Below are 24,025 nucleotides of genomic sequence, written 5' to 3'. Positions count from 1 at the left end.
GGGAGGTTACTCAAATCGTCTAGTTAGGAAGATTAAACTATCTACCTTGTGATTGTGCTTGCTTGACTAGCTGTTCGCTCTTGGTACATAACACATAGCCTATGCCACTCAATGAAGTTGCAGCTTTCGAATAGTCGAAATCGGTCTAGCAGATTTTGCGTGAAAACGTAATAAAGCACATATATTGTGCACATTCGCATCGTTGTCATGGGAGGAAGACAGTAACCTCACTTTGATATCTCACTGTGCTCAAATTTTAGGCTCTAATATAATTAATCTGATGTAAGAATGTGTTTAAGATATGTAAACCTTATTTTAAAGGTATGCGACGTTATACTCAGGTTTGCGCATGATATATAACTTGAATTAAGAATACAAAGAACAAACAGTCTTTGCAAATACTCGTATTTTAAACGGTAGGTATACGGCCGTATACTGGTTTTTTTTTGTACCCAGATAGCATAGTAAAATAAAAAGTTATGGTCGGGCAACGCCGGTTAGAAGCAAAGCAGTGGTTATGAGATCGGTGCTCAAGGTTCGTCATGATCTTACCGCGGCAGAATTCGTAGCAGTTATTTCACGCGCACGCGCGGTACATGCGTGCGTCATTCTATACGCAGTCACCGTTTTTGCATAGACGGCCTAACCTAACGTCAAGCGGACGACTTCATTCAGTAACCGCGAAGGCGCCGTGAGATCACCACCAGTATCAGTCACCGCGCGATACACCAGCCAGCCGCAATGTCGCGCGTTTACCAACCTTCGGCTCACGTAGTCGAAAAGTCACGGATACCATCGTTCGACAAATATAAGGAGATGTACAAAAAATCAATCGACAACCCAGAGGAGTTCTGGTCAGAAATAGCCAAAGAATTCCATTGGCAGACGCCGCACCAGCCCGGTAAATTCGTCTCGTATAATTTCGATATCACTAAAGGCGACATTTTCGTTAAATGGCTGGAAGGAGCGGTGACCAACATCTCCGTGAACCTGCTGGACAGAAACGTGGAAAAGGGCTTTGGGGACAAAATCGCCTATTATTGGTGAGTTGTTTTTTTGCCATTGAAGAATCAATAGACAGCTGAGCGAATGTGGTGCACTGAGTCGGCGCGCGACTTATTGATTTTCCGCAAATATATTGACTTTCCTGTTACCAACGCTTATGTAATGCAAACAAATTTATACTTTTCCTTTAACATTGTTACCATTTTGCTTTTAGCGAATTCATATTTTTTTGCTCACTAACATATTTTTTTTTTTTTCTCTTTTCTACCTATTATTTTGTTACTTTATTGGACATGAAACAAGGACAACCTTTTATTTTATTAAGTACAAACATAAATCTTGGGGTGTTGTAAATTTAATTAATTAGGTACTTTGTTGCGTGTAAAATATAAAAAACACCTAGCCGAAGTCAGGATAATGTTTAAAAAATCCTAAAATCTTATGAATAGAAAAGGTCACGATAATCGTGCGTGTTTAATTCTGTTCTCATTTAATTAATATTAATTGTGTGTAGGTACTTGACATGCGTGAACTTATATCGATACAAACATTACAAAGAGCAAAGTATCTTTCACAAATGAATTTGTTAAAATGTTCAATTGTTCCTTAAACAATCGACTTTATGAGACCACCTTGCAAGATAATATGAATTTGTACAATGATATGCCGTGGTATATAATTACAAAACTAAGTAAAATTATTTTTTTCATTACTCAGCTACTTTCTATTGCTGCAATTAAATACAATGCTATAATGGTTTGAATTTTCAAGTTCAAATGAAATAAACCCTAATTACTTTTAGCTACGTTGTTCGTCATAACTTTTTAAATATATAGATATATCTCTATTTTTTAATTTACTTAGTAAAAACTAAACTAAACACGTGTTCAATAACTGAAACGACTCGTCAAACTGAAAAAGAAATAAAAATTAGATTGCAGTTTTATCGTGTAGGTTATGGACAGACGACAGTTTTTAAGAGAAAAATCAATTCCCTGCATATTATGTCGCAGAACTTTACGTAAGACGGATTTAGGTGCTATAGTTACGTAACTAAACACTTTTGGGAAACTGCCAAGAGGCTTTATAATTTAAGGCCACTGTTCGGGGTTACGTTCTTTAGTCTTCATTAGTTGCAATTTGTTAAATAATTTATTTTTTAACAAACCGACTTCAAACTGTCAGAACTAAACCAAATTTAAATGGAGAAACACAGCAGACACTGGCATTCAAATAAATGAAGAATCATAAAAATCGATTCACCCAGCAGAAAGTTAAATTAACCTCCTTCTTTTTTAAATACATTTGCCCTTCTAATTTTTTTCACTCGGCCCTTATGAAGCCACCAGTATTGCTTAAAAAATAATATAGGTCTGTCCCTTTTTAACTAATTTTATGACAGTTTAATCAATTTGTGATTGTGTATGTTTAGAATGATTGTTCTAGTTAATGTCCTGCAATATCGACTCGTTTCCTCTGATACTATCTACTTATAAAAGAATATATACCTAACTAGGTACATATTACGTCTCATTAATTTTTCATGCTGATAATACTATTTATATGTAAACATATTAGTGGAGTAGGTACCGAACCAATACTAATTAATTATTTATAATAAATTATTATTATTTACCTGTTGTGAACCAATTGGTAATATGTTAGAGTTCATTGGACTGAGTCGATGATATATAGTATAGAATAGTTATGGTATTAATTACAATTTCATACGGTAACAGCTACTACGCACTGAAAAGTTTGCGAAGAATTTCATTCGAATTTAATTTTACAAAATTTTACATGATTTTAAAGGTTTTGTTATCACTGTGTCCTTACTGAAAAAAACCTATCTTGTTTAAATAGTCACGGTTGTGGAAGTAGCGCAGTTACATCTACAGCGTTCGTGAGTGCAATAAAATTTTAAAGTTATTTTTGTTTCAAACTTATTTATTTATTTTATTGGTTTACCAACGCTTGCTCACCTCATTTTTCATTCAAGGATTCTTACAACAACTATTGGTTGCAAATTAACGTTTTATTTTGTCGTTAATAATGATAAATAATAACAATAATGCATGTGTCTATTGTACCGAGAATTTACTTTTCTCAAACGTCCGTCAGGTGCAGGGTGTTGATGGAGACGAGCTCCTGTTTCTGTATAGTTGTTTATTATAAACATATTGCAGCCCATTTCATAATTTAAGGATAACACATAAAAAGGTTATATTAGATAAAAGATTATTACCGAAAAATTATGCATTAAATTTTTTTATATAACGCGTACTGATGCCCGTTAATGCCAAATATTAATCTATATTATGACGATTCAAAATAACATCTAAAAGAAATCTAATTAAACAAAAAAATGTTTCAGTATGAGTGATAGCTTGACTTAAAATTAAAAAATGAGCAATTCATAAGGTCAATACCAACACGATTGTACGTAATGGTAACTGTTCTAATGGCCTGTACCTTGGGTAAAAGTTAATACAAGACAGTTTGTTTCCCTTGACACAAAAACTTCAACTTGATGTTGATAAAACTATAAGTAATTGCGATAATAATATTGCTAGTTATTGAATAATATGATTAAGTATATGAATAGAATATAGGTATGAAATATAACATACATGGATATTTCATAGTTTTATCTTAATATTACTTCGATGAACTTTCAACAGTAACATATTAAAAAAAAGAAACTCACTAATAGGTCGTATTTTTCATATTGAAATGAAATGAATGCAACCAAATATTTTCTTTTCTTTTAAACTTTTGTTATTTGTTTATTAAACATAGTAACTATGTTAATTTATATAATAGCGTTATAAAATAACCTAATAATTTTAAAATCAACTAATTCACACTTTTAAGTTTCCTTCAACACTACGACCGGAACTTTTGAAGTTAATTACACAATTCCGCACACAATGTCAAGTGCATTTGATTTATCATTATATTTCTGTATAAAATCTTAATCGATCGTTGTAATATGAATACCTGATAATAAAGATATTATTATTATAATTAAATATTAGAAATGTGATGGGCCATTTGAACCACTAAGAGATCTGTTACCAAATTGGGCCAGCTCGCACCGGGGATGTTACCACACCCCCACAGATCGGCTTGAAATAGTAGCGGCGAGTAGGCGGTGATAGCGCCTATCGTCAGGCGACCCAACAGCTTTTTAGCAAATTATAACATTTAGCATTATATCGTCACTTGTAGGCTGTCTAACTGAATGCAGACAACAATTCAAAACACAGGAGAGGGAACACGTGATCATATGTTTTTGTTTGTAGATAGGTCGGTAGGCTCTAAGATTCATAAAAAAATATGTTTCAGGTCTGGAGGTAATATCTTCTTTTTCTTTTGAAGCGTTAGTAATTCTGAAAACATCATCACAGTAGTTTTATTAGATATACCAACACGCAACAATGTCACTTAACTAAAATAGATCCCTGGGTCAGACCACAATCAGATGTTGTATTAACCGAAGAGAATAATTTAGCATTCGCAAAATCTATTCGTTTTAATGAAGAAAGGTATACATAAATAAAAAAAACAGGTACTTACGTTTTATAAACGTATCTTCGATTTTTCATTTCAATTCATGAGACATTGGTTGTGCTGAAGCGACAAGAAATGGTCATTAATTAAAGAAGAAAAGATACATATCTATACAAAAACCATTCTTCTATATCAATGGCTTTGTATCTTATGTGAGCCAATATTCTAGGGAGGGAAACCACCCAGATGACTACAGCCGCATCACGTACAAGAAGCTGAAAGACCTCGTGTGCCAGTTCGCGAATGGCTTGCGGACGAGGGGCGTGCACAAGGGCGACAGGGTCGCGATCTATATGCCCATGATCTTGGAGACCGTCGTGTGCATGCTGGCCTGCGCAAGGATCGGCGCTATACACTCTGTAGTGGTATGGAAGTATTCCCTTCCGTTATTATGTCTGATAAACGTCATCAAAAGCTCTTAAACGTGGTAAATTTAAATATGAATCGAATATATCTATACAAGGAGGTAAAATGTCGCTCAATTTATGCCTATTTTATAATAAATTGCTAATACCCTTTATCAATTCGCCGTTATTCCGGTTACGTACATATTTAGTTGTCATATTACTTCCTCGATCAACGTTTCCGATGTAATCTCTATGAATATAAGAACTTTTATTGAAAAACAAAAACTTCATACACAGTGCATCTAGATGTACTTCCTAATTTACTTCGTGGTCATTGACTCCGATCCAACCGTTCGTAATGACTGATTTTAACAGTAGGTACTCTCATCTCATGAGTCATGAATAAACTGGTAACAAGATATAAACATGCTGATTAGTATAGTTATTATCAAACTCGCATCTCGCTTACTTCAATACTGTTATCTTTATAATATGCAGTCGTAGGAAACACCTAATCTGTATAGAATTTAGAACACATACTGAGAAATACGCGGTGACGAAAATATAACCATAGTTACACAATTCTTATGGTTATTTACATTCGTAAAGTGTTTGTAATTGTTTCTCGAAGTGCCCTTTACACAATGACGTTTAGGTAAATATAGGAAGCAAATATTCTATTGGTGCTACTGGAAAATCTACATCCATACCAACTTTTCCAAAATGTGTTTAGAAATTTTAATGAATTTTATATTCATTATTTGCATAGACTGAATAAGTAAAATTACTACCTAAAAATAGACCTTAGTTCTATGGGAACACGGAAGTTTCAAGAAAATCTTTCTTTTAAGATAAGCGAGGTCTGTTGTCCCAAGCGAAATAATACACCCAGTAAGTACTTTGTCTAAAGAATCTTATAACATATCATAAGTATTATCTTAATGCAGTTCGCAGGTTTTTCTTCGGACTCGCTAGCTGAGCGCATGTCGGATTGCAAGGCCAAGGTGCTCGTGACTGCGGACGGCGGGTGGCGCGGGGAGAAACTGCTAGTCTTGAAGAAGACGTGTGACGAAGCGCTGGAGAAAGCTAAAACCAAACATAACCACAAAGTGGAAATGTGCGTGGTAGTTTCGCACCTGGCCAAGGCCACGCCGTGCGGTAAACTCGACGACATTCGAAGCCTGGTTAGTTTGATATTCCTCTTAAAATACCTTCGAAAATAATCATTATACTAAGTTAACTACCAAGACAGACAATAAGAGTTCAAACAATTTTGTCTGACCATACACGCCGGCCAACAAACAGGCTTACACAAACACTGCAATGCATTTAACTATATAAAAAAGATAATTTAGAGATAAGTATCCTAAACTAAACTTGTATTTGAATCTGGAACAATATTTCAGTATAACTGGAACGATGACGTCGATGTGTGGTGGCATGACCTCATCGAAGACGAGTCTGATGTCTGCCCTCCGGAGTGGATGGGGTCAGAGGATCCCCTCTTTATGCTGTATACTAGGTTTGTAGGATTCATTCTTATTTAGGTTGAATTTGATTCCCGTAAACTTAAAATTTTATAAGAAAGGTTCCGTAGAGATTTCAGACGGCATCTTTATAGGTATTTTTATAAGAATAGTGTCATGGTTCCTAGTAATAACTATCTTTAAATTGGAACTAAAGTATCTTCATAAGGATGCTTAGTACACTAATCACGCCAGTCAATAATTTGCCTGTTGATTTCATATGTGTGAATTGTCTATGAATATATATACAAGTATACACGGCGATACAATGTTGAATTTTGTGGGTAGTAGAGCCGATAAGTTAAGTAAATATTTAAAAATGTAATTCGCCGTTCGAGCCTAAACTCACGCATGAAAGTTTCGAAGTTTTCTCTTTTGGGTTACTTGCTTATGCTGATTTGCCTTAATTAAATATATATGTAATGCAAATAAGACATTGTAAGCGTCATTACTCGCTTGGCATTTTTATATAATCTTTATTGCATATATTATACTCGTATATAGATTGTATAAAGTTGAAAAGTTCTTAATTAAAATTATGCTCGTATATTGAATTAGACTATCACATCGTCTTCTCGTGACCACGCTCGCTTTAAAGTGTTCGAAACGTCGGGTTAATAATATAATGAATAAATCGCGTTTAAAATCCGTTTAAAAGTTTTTAATTTCTAAATGTTATAATACTCGCGTAAAATCAAACACAAGAAAATACTAGACTATCAAAGAAGATTATCAACTATCACAGTTACTTTATATATGTATAGCAATTGCAGTAACCATCTTACCTTACTATATAACGAATTTACTATGTATATCTATATCTATACCCTTGCATATAACTAATTATCTCTGCTAGCGGATCCACGGGCAAACCAAAGGGAGTGTTGCATACCACTGGGGGATACTTGTTGTACGCGGCGATGACGTTCCGATACGTTTTCGACTACCGTGAAAGCGACATCTATTTCTGCACCGCCGATGTCGGCTGGATCACTGGACACACTTATGTTGTCTATGCGCCCCTGGCTAATTGTGCGACCTCTGTTATGGTGAGTAAATTGCCTTTCATAAAATACATTAGGTTATAAATTTTAGCAGGAGTTGAAGTCAGACTGCGAACGAGATTACACACGTGAAAAGGTACCGACAAATTTCACTTTATATTTTTCATATAGGTTCGATTACACATACCTATCCAGTGGGCTAAACAAGTTATGATAAAAGTTATAAAATCGTGCATGATTTATATTGAAGGGCACCTAGGATCGCGAAGGGAAGTAATAAGAAAGAAAAATAAGAATCAAGTCATGCTTTTAAATTTTATATGATAAATTACGATTTCTGTCCCACTATATCCTGATAGGAAACGTATACAGACTTATGTATTATATCTAATCACGTCAGATCGTCAAGCATTGACCCATCATACATATGTGTAGGTAATTAATGCCTATGTCTCATAACCTACAAAGGGCACGCAAATGCTTAACACTTTGGTTTTTAACCTTTGAAATATATTGCGATAATCCTTATCGATTAAATATTGATAACTTAATTAATTGGCAGATCTTTGTCACTTCATACAGCATCCTTTCGCTTTTAAAAATCTTTGATTTGTAATTTTTATTATAATTTCGGTATTTGTGTAAGAAACATTCCTATTTCCGTAAATTTTAATTCCACTTCGCAGTAACTCGTTATCTCAACTATTCACGCGGAATGTACCCAGTCAAATCGTTAACAGTATTATTTTAATTAAATTTACAATTCGCTACGCTCTTCAATTTATAGGAATAAAGCTAAATAACCATCAATATCTTAAAATTTCTTCAGAACTAAAGACATTCGCTGTAGACAAGTTCAGACCTAAAATCATGTCTCACAACTACATACGATCGATCCTTATCAGTAATATGAATGTAGGTACTTGAATTTATTGTTAGATAACTGACATAGCCAGTAGAAGAGATTTTCCAATGACTTTACATATGTAGCAACCTACTCATAACTGTACAATAACGAATACATAGATTCAAAGAGAATGAGAGTAAATTCAATAACAAAGTTAATCGTTTTCACCATTCTAATTATGTATTAAACCGATAATCGCTTTAGGGGAGGCCTAGAAGAGAGATGGTAGATATCATGATACAAAAAAAGATCCCATAATGTGTCTATACTTTTAATTCACTAACTTTTAACGGTGGAAGAAAGTTTATTGTTCTAAGTTTTTCAAAATAATATGATGTGCTCGAAACACAAAAATCTCTTCATCATTGTGTTCACCCTTTTGTTAGTTAAGTCACAATTAAAGATTGTTCAACGCTTGGGATGTAATAAAACTTAATTTTTTTTAAAGACCTTCGTCATGTAATTATCTCCTCATCTTAATTTTGTTTAATATAAAAATCTTATAAATTCCTTTAGTGGAAATTCTAATTATACTCCGGAAATGATTGCTGTCTTAATAGCGAATAAAGCACTGTAATACGTAATAAAAATAAAACCTACCATCTAGATAACAGACATGTTGAGAAACGAGGTTTCCTTAATTTGGCCTGTAATAAATAAATAAAAAAATAATAAATGTATTGTGTCTTAGATTATTTAAATATAAATGTTGTTGTCTGGAACGGTGCGATTTTAAATAACCGTTATCAAACTAGAGTAATTCCAAACTGAGGTTGTACTTGTACTGTACATTTTTGTGTGGTGAAATTCCTTTCTCTTTAGTTAGATATTTCGAGAAGCATGTTACTTAGAGCATGTCTTAAACGCTCTTACTTTAATCTTTACGCGAAACTGTATCTTGCTATTTTATACGATATTATATAAGTAGGATAATTTTGTAAATTCATAATGCAATCAAATAATTTGAAAATTCTATAATAATTTAAGTAAATAATAGTTTTTAATGAGCTCCTTACTTATTTCCTAGTGAGAGAGTAAGCCAAGTAGAAATCTTTTAAAACGATGTAAAAAAAATATGTTACTGTCAGGCGATCAAATAAATTACAATTTAAATTAAATTAATAATGATTTTTCAATTTTTCTCCAAGCATTGTTTTTTGTAAGGAATTAAAATTGGATAAGTAAATTTTTTTTTACAAAATCCTATTATCTGTTGTCGTGACTAATATTATAATTTTAATAAGACCCTCACTTCTTCAACTCCTCATACGTCTATTATCAAGGATTTTACCATATGTGCATTTATTTTGTAGTTCGAAGGCACCCCATTCTACCCGGACAAGGATCGTTACTGGGAGGTGGTGGAGAAATATAAGGTGACCCAGATGTACACAGCACCTACTGCGATCAGGTCGCTTATGAAGTTCGGAGAGGACTACGTTACTAAGTAAGGCACAATATTATTTATAAAAATTTGACCTTGTACGTAAATAAAATCGATCGATGTAATACGTCAATACGTCACGCCCGATGCGGAACTTCACACAATACTAGGAATTGCTAAGGGGACGCAATGCTAAGGTGTGCCAAGAGGGGTCGCGGACGACTTTCAAACAGCGCCCGTGGCTCTTCACAGCGGCTCGACGGAACACCGTGGAGTTCATTTGGACCTTTCCAAAAAAACATTGCCCACTCAAGAAAAAAGATTTGTTAATATGGAATTACGGCAGAATGACATTTTTTTATTAGAGTCGTGAAATGTTAAGCTTAAGCTAAAAAGTAGAAGAAGATAAATATAAACGAATTTAGGACTTCGGTGTTAATTTAAAATGCATATTATACTTTCTTATTCTACGAGAGTGAAGTATGAAGTTGAAATTTCGTATCTTATTGAATCAATTCCATAAATATAATATTGTACCTACATTCCTGATTTCGATACAGAATTGTTCCATTTTGAAGTAACAAAAAGAAATTGTTGTATTCTTATGAGCAAAGTACAAGGTTTTCTTAGAAAAATGTTATTTTTGAAATTTTAAAATGCGAAGGGGCCGTATATTAAGGAAATATCAAGTAATATTATGAAACAGTTTTTGTGTACCATGCTTTTATTTCGTCTGTTGTTCTTAAATTCAATTTCAGTAGATTTTGAAATAAATAGAACGGTTGCTTTTTTATCGATGTTCATATACCTAAACTATAGAAATACTAAAATTAAAAAATATATTAAAACAATTCGAATACATTAAAGATATATTTTTATAGATAACCACGCGTATTTGAGAGAATATTGAAAGTGGTATGTAGTAGAAATAAATAAACATTTATGATTGTTTGAATCACTTCTCTCGCCATCAGTTAAGTATTTGACTCCTTACATACCCAAGTGATAATACAATAAGGATATCCTAGTTTCGGGCCCATAATTTAATTTATGGTGGACTTGAAATAATCGGTGATAATCATTTTGAGTTAGTTTAGTCTTGAATGTATAAAAGAGCTAAATAATAAGCTTTATGTTAAAATCGAGCTACGCCATATTGACCACATACTCTTATCTGTCACCCAGTGAATATTATAAGCTACCCTACTATACTCATTGACCTGACCCGATCGTATTTGAAAATAATTCCTAAGCAAGTAAAGTAATCCGACTGTTAAAATACACTTGATATTTTGGGTGCTAACTTCAGTACACACATATTAAAAAACAATACTATGCTTGTACTTCTGTGTCGTTATTACAACACACAAACAATGAAAATAATTAATGACGCTGAACTCTGAACACGAAAGAGGAATAATGAATACGTTATTGATCAATATGTACCTATGTACTTTATCGATATGATGGCAAGGACTGCAGGGCATAATATTTAACGCATGTTATTTTCCATTCCGAATTATGAGTTACATAATAAAGAACAAGATAGCTAGCGGACTCAATATCATAATGCATGTTATTTCCTGAAAGGAGTCCAAATTATGAATCACCAGCAATAGAAATGAATTATCCACAGACACGACTTGAAGTCCCTGCGAGTATTGGGCAGTGTTGGGGAGCCAATCAACCCAGAAGCGTGGTATTGGTACTATAACCTCGTGGGCGGTGGACGAAGCTCCATCGTGGATACGTTCTGGCAGACCGAGACCGGTGGGCACGTCATCACTAGCTTGCCTGGAGCCACTCCTATGAAACCTGGTGCTGCTGTAAGTTACTTGGCTGTCACAAATAAAGTCCCTTTAATCGTTGAGCGAAATTTTTAATTTGGCCACATACTGATAAATGTAATATTTAAGGATTGAAAGCAATATAACATGTGTTGCACCTAAGTATGACTATGTATCTAGATTTCTTTAATTTATTATTTCTACTCAAAAATGTAAACGTCGACGTCCTAAAAGGCCGCAACGACGACGACGACGACGACGACTCACAAATATTAAGCAATTCAATTCGAAAGAGATTTTTAAAAAGCCTTATTGATTAATGTTTGATTTAATTTCTTCAGGGGTTCCCATTCTTCGGTGTTGCACCAAGTATCCTGGATGAGAACGGCAAGGTAATCGAAGGGCCGGGTGAAGGTTATCTGGTGTTCTCCCGACCCTGGCCAGGAGTCATGCGCACTCTCTTTGGCGACCATGAGCGCTACCAGAAGGTCTACTTCTCCAAGTTCCCGGGGTACTATTGTACTGGTGACGGTATGTACGATACAATGTGTTTGCATTTAATTAATAAAAAAAAGAAGTCATTAAATGCTTAAATTTTATGTTGACACCATGTTTATATCTGTAACTATAAACGAATAATATTTTTTCAATAATTAGTTTTATAGTCATTCGAAGATTAATAAGAAATTTTTCGAGCTTTGGCACGATGTTTTCTCACCATTTGCCATGACGCAGGTGCGCGACGTGATGAGGACGGGTTGATCTGGGTGACGGGTCGCATCGACGATATGCTGAACGTGTCGGGTCACCTCATGTCCACTGCCGAAGTGGAAAGCGTCCTCACAGAAGACTCTCACGTCTCCGAAGCCGCCGTCGTGTCCCGGCCTCACCCGCAAAAGGGAGAATCGCTCTATTGCTTCGTGATCCTCAACGAGGGCGTCCAATACGACCCCTCTATAACTGACGCACTGAAGAAACACGTACGCAGCAGAATCGGCGCCTTTGCCGCTCCGGATGTCATTCACTTCGCTCCAGGCCTGCCCAAAACCAGGTCTGGGAAGATAATGAGGAGGATATTGAGGAAAATCGCCTTGGGTGACGCCGATATTGGCGACACTTCCACCCTCGCTGATCCGTCAGTGGTCGACGAGCTATTCAAGAGCAGGAAGTAAACAGGATCTTAAGTATTTTTTTTCAGCTTATGTTATGCTATTAGGGACGCATTATAGATATTAACAGCTCAATGTTATAAAGAATATCAAATGTGTAGTTAATTTTTTATAGTTGGCACTTTTGTTTATGCTTTACCAGAGGTTATCTGTGCCAAAGTTTTATAATAGCAATGGCATGAAAATTTTGTTTTATTATATTAAATATCATAATACTCGTCAAATGATCCGTTAGGTGAATTAATTTTTAGCATTATTTCATTTAAACCGTCCGAATTTACAATTTAGGTTCGAGTGTACATCGGCTTTCTATATGAACTTAAAAAATATCTATATATTTCCTTCAAATCCCTAGTACCTAAATCACAAAGCGAAATAGAACGATTAGTATTTAACCAAAGGATACTATTCAATGCAAACAATATCTATCCTAAATATAAATGAACATTTAAAGTAAACAGCACATTTAATCTTGTAGCTACTTATAGTTTATGGTATATTGAATCTGTGGATATCATTTTCCCGCGCATTCCCCTTCGTAGAAAATGCGCTTCTTTTAAAGGCATTCCATTTAAATAAATCAATGTAGTGGTAATTGGTATGTATTATAATTCAATATTTATGTTTTAGAAAGCTAACAATGGTCACCTTCGTGAAAAGTAAACGGTAATTCAAAAACAAAATGCACACACTTCTAGAACAATTCGTTCGATAGTAATAATTAAAGATTATTTATTTTACGTGCAAATGGGAATGGTTTATTATAGTAGTGTTAAGTATAATGTGGTATTATATAAGTACGTGTAAACGTAAATTATTTGAGTGGAACATTGTCTGTGTAATTTTGATTAATTTATACCAGTATTTTGAAAATATTCTCAAATAGGGCACACGTGTTTTATACGTAGACTTATTATTATGCATGAAAGCAGTGTTTTGTGATGCACAATGAATTTGCAAATATAATCAATATCAATTGAAAAAATGTACACATTATAATGTAACGTGTTCTCTGTCTAAATGTGTGTTATATTCGCGCCACACGGCGTCATTAGTACCTGTCAGCTGAATGGGTCGCCATATGTCACCCCCACAAAACTGGGATATTAAAAGCAATATTTTAATATCCTTATTCAGCCTACCTTTTCATGCCATTCATTTTTGTTTCTTATCCTATCTTCTTAATATTAATGAAAAAATTCCTCTACTCATTAATATTAGTCATACTTTCATACTCTGAAATACTGTCAAATACTTTCAGCTTGCACATTCTACATTTAAATAATTTCGGAAAATTTAATCGACGTACAAAATTCAAAGTTAAATCTAAGCTGAAATGCGAATATCTTAAGTTATATGGTAGTGGATGATCACTTTACTTTATAGAATTATTGCAAGTGCAAGCTTACTTATACATACCTATAAAATTCATACCTATTTATGTATCGTACATAATCGCTGTTGTTACTTGTTGTTGTCTATAATATAGGATTATAAAATATAGTTATGCTATGCACCATAGTATATTCAATCGGTCACTAATATAATGTACGATTAGCATCCAATCAAATTGGATATTACTTTTCGATGATTCTGTAGTCTGTGAGTTAATTTATGAGTTGAATACTTCTATATGTAAGTGAGTGGTAGATAACGAATTTAGTTATTAATTTTAAATGTTTGCATAAACGCACACTGTTTCTTTTTTAATATTATATAATTTAAATGAATTGTTACGTTATCTTTATATACAACGAGCCAGAACGAAGAAGCATAGATGGGAATTTGAATTGAAAATACTTAGTTAAAAAATTATGTCCACAAATAAGGAATTGTTCAGAAGCAATATTATTGTTACTATGTTACGTAAAAACAGTTTCTCTATAATATAACTAATATGTATAGAGTATCGGGAAACGAATTCAATCTAATTTATTGAAACGAACAATTGTATTATAAAATAATTTATTTAACATAAAACAATGCATTGAAATGAATTATAAAAAATTGTATATTTCTTTTCACTGTTCGCTTACTAAAAGGCAAAGGTCATAATACCTTTACGAATTAAAGTCTTAAATTCAAACAGTTTGTTGTATTATTTAGCCACTTGATATCCTACTACACTAAGGAATAGTTCTTGTTGTTGCATTTAAAATAACTCTCACAATATTTACTGTCTTCGTCTGCATAGCAATAAATTATAGGACCGTAGCAAAATTAAATGTAGGTATAATCATAATATATTGTGTTACAACTTACACCACAGGTTATACTGATTACTGAGCGAGCACAACTGTCGTGCAGAACTATGAAATAGTTGTTAAGATTTAAGAAACATTGTGATCGTGTAATGAAACGGACATATCATTAAACGTGATGTTATTCCAGTTTGTTTATTAATTCAATCCCTTTGCCTTTATCGTTTTTTAGTTGAGCTGTGTAGGTAAACATTTTTGATCATAAACAAAAATGTATATCTAATTCAATAAATTTCAATGAGACGACAATAAATATTTAAGAAAAATGTAGGTAGGGCCCTCGAATAAAATAATTATAAAGTTAAATATCTAATAGTCAAAGTCATTGGAACATTACTAACTTTAATGGTACCTTTATAATTTCAAATTGTCAGAAAAAAATTAGAAGAAGAATAAAAGTCAATTAGTATTCATGTCAGTTAACCATTTTGAATGTCAAAATTAAAAATATAGACCAAGTATAGATACGTTACAACTAATTAGTAATTTTAACATTTACAAAACATTGCAACATTGACATTGACATTTGACCAAATTTGACATTAATTTAGTTTCTTTTTATTACGAACAATTTTCCCCGCGGCCAAGGGTTCTTGCCTTTGGAAATATATTCCGCGAAAGATTGCAAAAGCAAATACTAATATTGCTGTTAGTACGGTAATGTACTCAGCACGATTTCTGAAACAGAAAAAAGAATCCATAATACGTATACGAAAATTTACTGTTACAGTTACTAATATATCCACTAGCATCTTGCCCCGGTTCTTCCTGGGTTACGGGTAGACATTATTTTGTGAGATTTTTTATTTCTTTGCAGTTACATAATTTCAATAATCGAAGTGGAGACAAATCCATAATACAATAATAATCAAATACGTTTTTGATGGGATATAATAGTTGGGATGGGATAATAATGATTATAAAAATTTGTTTTATGCTCTCTTTATAAGACGAAAAGGTCTCAACGGATTTTATTCCGATTTTTGATTGGATTTGTCTCCGCTTGGATCAGGATAACAAATACTAACCGTGAGACCGGGTGAATTGGTCTATATAAGAAACAACAAAAAACTATTAAGTCAAGAATTAGTCAAGGTAACTTACTCAAAAGGTGTTCCGCAAATAGTGTACCAGTTGGACCCGTTCTGAGGCAGTTTCCCCCCCACGCAGTGAAAGTCGAAGTATTTCTCATCGTAGTTGTCGGGGCACAGGAAAGTCTTCTTAGACAGCGTCTGGGGAAATTTACACAAAAAAGTTAATTATATATTATAATTAGCACATAATATAATATTTATGAAGGCTTTCTATATATTATGATTAATATTAGGTTACCAAATTATTTAATTTCGCTCCTCGCAACCTCCAAATTTTCGTTTTACATGCAAAATCCGAACCACTGAGCCACCACTGTTCGAGATTTCAATAAATATTATTAATTGATTTTACTCACTTATGAAAATCGAATTGAGTAAGAAAATTCGCTTTAGCTTTTATATTGAATTTGCAAGTGATTTGGCGACGGGTGGGTCGTACTAAATTGCATTATTGGAATATGGGTATTCAAAAAATGTGCTTTAAAAATAAAGGAAATGAATATTTCATCCGAGTGAACGAAACTGCTTATTTATGTTTAATAAAAATGTTTCTTTTTATTTTCATTTTCATAGAATTAAAAGGCTTTATAAATAAAAAGTTCACAAAAATGTTTCCCTTTAGACCGTACTAAGATTGTGTTACTCTTAGACCCTTGTATTGTTATACATTATCTATATTTTTTAATGATAAATTCAATTTAAAACGCACAACGCACTTAGCGTTCTTGGTAACAAATCATTTTTTAAAATTCAACTTTAGTCGTCGAAATGCATCAGAAGCAAATAGACGTACATTCGCATTTACAAAATTGCCAGACAGTAATTATAAATATGTCAATTCGCGCTTATGTCTCCACATACAACATCATAATTCGCTATGATTGCAAATGAAGACGCAAAAGTACTAGTTTAAATAATAAATATCTACCAACCTGGCCGAACGGTGATGTGAAATACGTGACGTCATCACAGGGCCCAATTGGCTGGTGGAAACCAACCGACACTTCATCCTCCGGGTTCAGAAACACGACGAAAGTCCAATAAATTATATAGTGCAGGGCCAACTGACATATGAGAGCGTAATCCAGCTTTGTTAGCCTGGAAGTAGTATGTTTTTATGTATCACACGATTATGGCTACAGTTCGTACGTGGATCGAACTAACGCGCTTGTTGTTGTTCTTAATTCGTATTCGTATTTGTATTCGTGCTATAAAATATTCTTCAATTGAAAAAATATCTTTAATATTTAAAAAATATAAATAATTAAAAAAAAAAAAACACCCATTAGGCGGTATTAGAACCTTCCGGCCATACCATGCCATACCATTCAGTCACCGGTCATGGTCCCTTCATGATTCATTATAGAATCGAATCCCACGATCAAATTTAATCTGTTTTTATTATTTAAAGTAATTTTACGAAATTAAGGAAGCAGGCAAGCAGAAACTAAAATAACATTTCTTGATATAAGATAATAAAAAAAATCTCGTTCTCAAAAAGCAATATTTGGGTTATTTTGGGAATTTGATTAACGTCGTTCTATATTACACAATCCTACCCTATAAATCAAACTTATATTTAAAAATATATAAGTTTAATTAAATATTTAAATGGTAAATAATAACCGTCACATAGAAATAATATTCACGTCATATACAAAACAATGACTATAAATAACAATACACAAACTTTGTCTACAATAGTAATATAATTTAAATATGTGAGGCAAATATAAAATGATATTGGAAAAATGATTAACGAACATATGAATTATTTTTTTGTTTAAACAGCTGCGAGGTCTTGACCCAAGAGAATACATTGACGTTATCAGTTTGTATTATTTCATAATCGTTGAACAACATATGCTTACAAATAAAAATTGCTACGATATACATATTATAAAACATTCCAACATCTTTCTATGATTGTGTAATTAATAAATTTTTGTCGTCAATACTTTAAGTTTCTATACAATAAATTTTAGCCATGATAAAAACTATGTGAAAATTCTGGTCGTGAAATAATTTTCATAAATTCGCAATTCACAACAGTAGGATAAATTAAAAACTCACAAATTTATTTAACTTTTTTTCCCGCCTTAAGAATATAATATAATAGGTACCAATGAAGTTATTAATAAGTTACAATGTTATTTGTATTAGACACCCAGTATTTCTTCACTACATAGTATAAAACATAGTCGCTTTCTGTCTGTTCCTAAGTATGCTTAAATATTTATAACTACGCAACGGATTTTGGTAGTTTTTTAAAGATAGAGTGTTTCCAAAGGAAGGTTTAATTACGTATAATAACATCTATTAAACTACTTTGAATTCAACGCGTGCGAAGCTGCGGGAAAAGTCATTTATAAATAAGAATATGTAACATACCTGTCCTTACACGTTTCTCGTTCGCCCAGGAGGCCAACAATAACAATCGCCAGGAATATAGAGGCAAGGAAGAAGAACGTGACTTCCGAGTGGACGTTGAACAGGTCGTGGAGGGGATGATAGATTGGTATGAACATCACAACACCGCCCGGCATTCCAAGCAGAGAGGACATAATTAGGGAAGATATCTCCGCGTACTTCCTGGAAATCATTGTGACTTTTTTATTGCCTGCCTGTACTATTCATCTTACAAATAATAGAAACGCGATAGTTTGCAAGAATGTACAAACTTACATGACTCAAAAACATAATTGTCCTTCTGTCGCAGTCAGGCAATAATACTATACTAGTAGTATGCTTTGATACCATTTCTACTAAGTTTATACTTCGAGCAAATTAAATAGTTTAATAAACCCAAGATTGACAAGTTAGATAAAAAATTGGCCACGCTTTATAAATAGCTAGAATTTATACATACTAACGATAACGTAAGCTCGATAGCTATTAAATTGAAGGTATATCGGCATTATAACGTCTGAGAAGCATTTTTTATCAAAATATAGAATTGTTCTGTATAAATTGTTCATAACTCTATAAACGAATTCATATTAATTGAATGCAACTGATAAAATTATAAATTAGGTACCAACCATTACTTTTATAATATTCTCAGAATACATCATTTTCTGTAGCTTTAGCTATTTTAAATCGATATACAAGAGTATTCATTAATTTAACATTAAAACCGTCTTTACAGTTCGTCTAAATAAAACCACATAATATTATATATAGACATATCCTTCTACGTTTAGAAAGTTCTTACCCCGCGGAAGCCCATTGCGACACCTTCGGCGCGTACCATCTCCTGAACGAGTGGAAAAAGAAATAGAAACTCGCGGCGAAGGCGGCGTGGAAGTAATAGGAATTCCAAGGCACCCAGTAATGGCGGTCGAAAATATTCGGGTCAGTGTCGTGCCACATCCAGTGCACGAATTTAACGGCCACTATATCGTAGGGGATGTCTATGAGAACCGTCAGTAGACCGACGGCAAACGGCTCCGCGTATCGGGGCAAATTGAGCCGCGAGACTGCGTACGCCGCGTGGTAGATGAACGCGGGATCTACAAGATATTACATACCCTGATTATCACAGGAATTGATTTAAATTCAAAAACAGAACCCATGTTACTAATAAGGCTAGATTAAAAAAGGAACACTATGTTGCTTCACTTTTTAAATAAAATTACAAAGTTCTTACAAAAACGTACAAATGGTTTTGAGTGTTTTTTTTTGTTTTAAACAAAACTTACGAGCAATAAATCACATAGTTACATGGATTGTAATCTTACATAATAAAATAATGTGAAGAGGTAATCTTCCGCCCAAGAAGATGATGGGCGTTTGTGAATGCCAAAAGTTGTCGAACTGTGGCACTGCGATGGCCCAAAAGTTATCAGTGAATAAGCCATGGAGGACTGTGCCGAGCCAGAAGTAGGGCCACCTGCCACCCTTGCTGAATGCTGTAGAATTAATAAATATTAACATTCAAAGCGTACAAGTTTAAAGTGATACATATTTTATTTAGTGGCGTAGAAATACCCATATATTTTATTACAGAACCCTACACTACGCGTATTCCAATACGCACTTGTTTAAATTATATTATATCTGTGTGGAAATGTATACATATGACTATGTACATACGTGCTACGTATGTTACGTGAAGTAAACTGGTTCGAATTCTTATTAGTACCATTTAGAGTAATATCTGTTACTTTGTAAAAGTGAGAACTCACCGTGTATTAAGGTTAAGATACCAGCAGATATATACACAGCTTGCGATATTATGTATGTGGGCTGGTTGGCCCACAACTGATATACATCATTGGTACGGACAAACCAGCTGTCGTATGCAGGCATCTGTAAAAGGTTTAACTAGCTTTTACCCGTGCATCCGTAGGTACAAACTCCCTTATTATGTGCAAAATTATGGCAATATTTTATGTTTGGCTTTTAGTATTATTTTGCCGAAAATGGCATTAAATTTCATTGTAGTTATTGCATATACATTTCCATCTACCGATCAATAATAACAATTGTCTTAATTACTATATTATTAAAACTTAATCTATATAAAAAAATATATTTGACAGACAAGTCTTAACCAGGCGGAGCCGGGCGATCGACTAGTTGCCTAAATACCGAAACTTATTAATTTATTCAATATCATTATCGAACCGATAGATGATCGATTTATAACTATATAAATTTATGTAATGTAATACCTTCCTTATAACCTGTGAATCACACAAAATAAATCATTTTAAATTTGAATTATTTTTTTTTATTACAAGAATAACCGAAAACGCTGTTCTGATATATCATTTTGGAGGTATGAAAAATAGATGTTGGGCGACCGCATATGCAAACAAAATATCTCGAAAATTGTTCTAACCGTTTCGGATGAGTATGAATGACATAAGAATTTATATAAAGATTTTCGATCGCCGTTTTATTCGCGTCATTAATGTAGGGACATACATTCCCGAGTTTTATCCGCATCGTTCACACTCTCCTTGATTTTCCAGGATAAAAACTATCCTTTGACCTTTCTTAGGTCTCAGCCTATCTTTGAATCAAAGTTGAAGCTGGTGATGATGGGTGTACATAAATGGTAAGCTATCGAAGAAGAAAATTGTAAATTAAAAAGATCACATAGGTAATAAAAAAAACTACGTGTACTAACATGTGGCTAATGTATCACCTGGGAATGCTTCTTAATTTTATTTTAATTATCTTAAATTTAAACAATTAATAAGTTAAACATTTCCCACCCACGCGCTTTTATAGTCATAAAAATATTCCATATTATTTACAGTGTAGGCGGTCGCTAAAAATTTTATTTAACTAAAAGGAAAAAAATAATAATGTTAAATCACCATTATTGCAGTAATTTATTCTATAGCCGTTAATATGATAATTTTTTCTTACTTACAGACATGATACTGATTTTATTTAGGCTTCCACGTAAGTCGGCCACGAATCGCAATTTCAAATGACTTATCAACGCTCCACGCCAGTAGTGTACCAATCGCGGCGAATCGCGCCATTCATATTAAAGAGACTGAATTCTAACTTATGATGCTATATTAATTAATTTAAAGCCTACGTATTTTAATATAACATTATAAAAAGTTACAGATAATACAGTAGTCATGCTATTGTTAATAAACGTCATTATTTATTTACAAATCATTAGTTGAATGAATTTGTAATACCTACAATCAATTTTTAGAAGGTAAAGTTGACGGTTCCTAGGTACCTAGAATCATATATATACCTTCTCCAAATTTATTGTATGTATTGCAAATTTATTAAATTTTTATAATGTTTATAACATTAATTTTGATTAAAACTAACAAACCTATATGATATTTATCCTGTGAGTCAAATTTGTAATTATTATTGTGAGTCTGTGACGTTAAATATCAATACTAAAATTGACATTTAATGTCACAACTCACAAGACACAAGTAGGAAAACTACGGCCAATGATCTAAGCCATGTTGTGATTGAAAATGAATACATAATTAACAATTCCAATTATTAGGTCCCAACTTTTGCGACATATTCTTAGTATATTTTATAATTTGTCGAAATCATCCAAAATGATAGGTGGTCTTAGTAAATTGAGCCGGAGTTTTCTTCAAAAAAATAGTACTACAAGAGCTACAATTAACATCGTGAGATCGAACACGAGCTTTAATCGTGGACAGTCAATTAAATTACAAAAATTAAGAGATAAGGAGCCTGGTGAAATATTTAAATGGATACTTTTGGTTTGTATCTTTTGTATTTTAAGTCTATTTAATTTTTAGATACTTACATATTACTTGATGTCTTTTGTTGTAGGTAATACCAGCTGGATCCTTTAGTTTAGGGTGTTGGCAAGTATATCGTCTGCAATGGAAACTAGAACTTATAGATGCCATGCAGTCAAAAACTAATGCAGTGCCAGTGGACATGCCCCTCGAGTGAGTGTTTATTTACCACAGATTTACTTACTATATTATGATATAACTTACTATAATATTATGTAGAAGCCACTTCAATCACTATATCTTCTGATCATTTTAGTTTTGAAGAACTTAAAAAAATGGAGTACAGACCTGTTAAAGTCAGAGGAGAATTTCTTCATGATAAAGAAATTTTAATAGGTCCACGGGCATTAATTGAAAGCGATGGTCATATGCCTAGAACTGGATCTCTTGTTTCCGACCCTAAAAAAAATCAAGGGTGGCTTGTTATCACACCATTCAAGTTGGCTGACACTGGGTAAATATATTTTCATTATATAACATGCTTGTGGCTAAATTTTTAAATTCAGTATTTGTTTAAACTTTAAACAAATAGTTCGAAAATCACTTTTGTATGGCAGAGACACAGGTTTAAAATCTAGTTTAATATTATAACTCTACTCTAGTACTAAGCTAAAAGCTAGAGTTGGCAGAAATCATAGTCAACTAACCATTTATTTTACTATCTTATGAATTAGTAATGAATCAATGTGTACATAAAATAAATTTAAAATAATTTTTACCCTACTAATTGAACCTACCAGTCTAAACCACAGCTATGACTTAACTAGATATTTAATATAATTTTTAATTTTTGCAGAGAGGTTATATTAATAAACAGAGGTTGGATACCACAACACATGCGCCCCAAAGAAAAGAGGCAGCCATCAATGATAACTGGTGAAGTTGAACTCACTGGTACAGTAAGGCTGACTGAAACTCGAGGACCATTCATGCCAAAAAATAATCCAGTAAAGGGTTCATGGTTTTATCGGTAAGAGCTTTTGTTTAATAAGCCCATAAAAAATGAATGTTGATAGCAATGTTTAATCAGTTATGTACCTCAAATTGTGTATAATGTATAACAAAAATGTTTGCATAAAATTTTTCATAATTCTGGGTTATGTTCTGACATAAATACAACTTCATTCTTGACAGGGATTTACACCAGATGAGTGCATACTTGGATTGTGCACCAGTGTGGTTGGATGCTAAGGGGAACCCAGAACCACCAGAAGGCTGGCCCTTACCAAACCAGACTAGAGTCAACCTAAGAAATGAGCACATGTCATATTTAATAACATGGTATATGTTATCTGCATTTACTGCTGTGATGTGGCATCGTTACTTTATAAGGAAACTCCCTCTTTTGTAATCAAGAAATCATTGCTTGAAGAAAGTTTATAAAGTATTGTTTTAGTAATTTATAGAAATATAGGCACAATTATTTAATGAGGCTTTTATTTTACTATGCCAATAGGAATAAACTTATTAAAATTTATGTAAGGTTTGCAATCTGGCCACAATTAGCTTTAAATAATACATTTATGAATGAATATTATTTTGTTCAGTCTTGTCGTGTTTCTATAGGTACACATTTTGTTTTCTGCCAACATATTGACCAGTCAGTTTTGCTTGCTCACACTGGACTAGATACAAAAATCGGGTCGTCCCTGTCATCCGATAATATAAAATAACGAAAATTTCCTGGCTGCAACTA

At 33.2% G+C, this 24,025-nt stretch overlaps 3 protein-coding genes across 3 annotated transcripts; 2 read left to right on the top strand and 1 right to left on the bottom strand.

The window, feature by feature from the left end:
• The first annotated feature begins 645 nt into the window (after positions 1-645).
• LOC119835481 (acetyl-coenzyme A synthetase) lies at positions 646-15,092 on the top strand. The gene is made up of 9 exons (XM_038360329.1): positions 646-1,043; positions 4,748-4,943; positions 5,873-6,109; positions 6,332-6,447; positions 7,308-7,500; positions 9,676-9,809; positions 11,383-11,572; positions 11,875-12,064; positions 12,269-15,092. The coding sequence occupies exons 1-9, from the start codon at positions 742-744 to the stop codon at positions 12,703-12,705; spliced, it is 1,995 nt and encodes a 664-aa protein (XP_038216257.1). The 5' UTR covers positions 646-741; the 3' UTR covers positions 12,706-15,092.
• On the bottom strand, positions 12,721-21,574 carry LOC119835483. Its single transcript, XM_038360330.1, has 8 exons — positions 21,444-21,574; positions 20,245-20,368; positions 19,798-19,968; positions 19,272-19,569; positions 18,449-18,649; positions 16,990-17,155; positions 16,068-16,195; positions 12,721-15,641 (listed from the first exon to the last, which is right to left on the bottom strand). Exons 1-8 carry the CDS (start codon positions 21,447-21,449, stop codon positions 15,506-15,508), a joined length of 1,230 nt encoding a protein of 409 aa, XP_038216258.1. The 5' UTR covers positions 21,450-21,574; the 3' UTR covers positions 12,721-15,505.
• A 395-nt stretch (positions 21,575-21,969) lies between these two features.
• LOC119835517 (surfeit locus protein 1) lies at positions 21,970-23,757 on the top strand. The gene is made up of 5 exons (XM_038360399.1): positions 21,970-22,287; positions 22,361-22,482; positions 22,586-22,783; positions 23,126-23,299; positions 23,464-23,757. Exons 1-5 carry the CDS (start codon positions 22,117-22,119, stop codon positions 23,678-23,680), a joined length of 882 nt encoding a protein of 293 aa, XP_038216327.1. The 5' UTR covers positions 21,970-22,116; the 3' UTR covers positions 23,681-23,757.
• Positions 23,758-24,025: the final 268 nt, after the last annotated feature.

The sequence above is a fragment of the Zerene cesonia genome, chromosome Z (genome assembly GCF_012273895.1).
Source record: "Zerene cesonia ecotype Mississippi chromosome Z, Zerene_cesonia_1.1, whole genome shotgun sequence".
NCBI classification, from domain to species: Eukaryota; Metazoa; Arthropoda; class Insecta; order Lepidoptera; family Pieridae; genus Zerene; species Zerene cesonia.
Note: the sequence above shows the minus strand (reverse complement) of the source record. Positions and strands in the feature narration are given on the sequence as shown.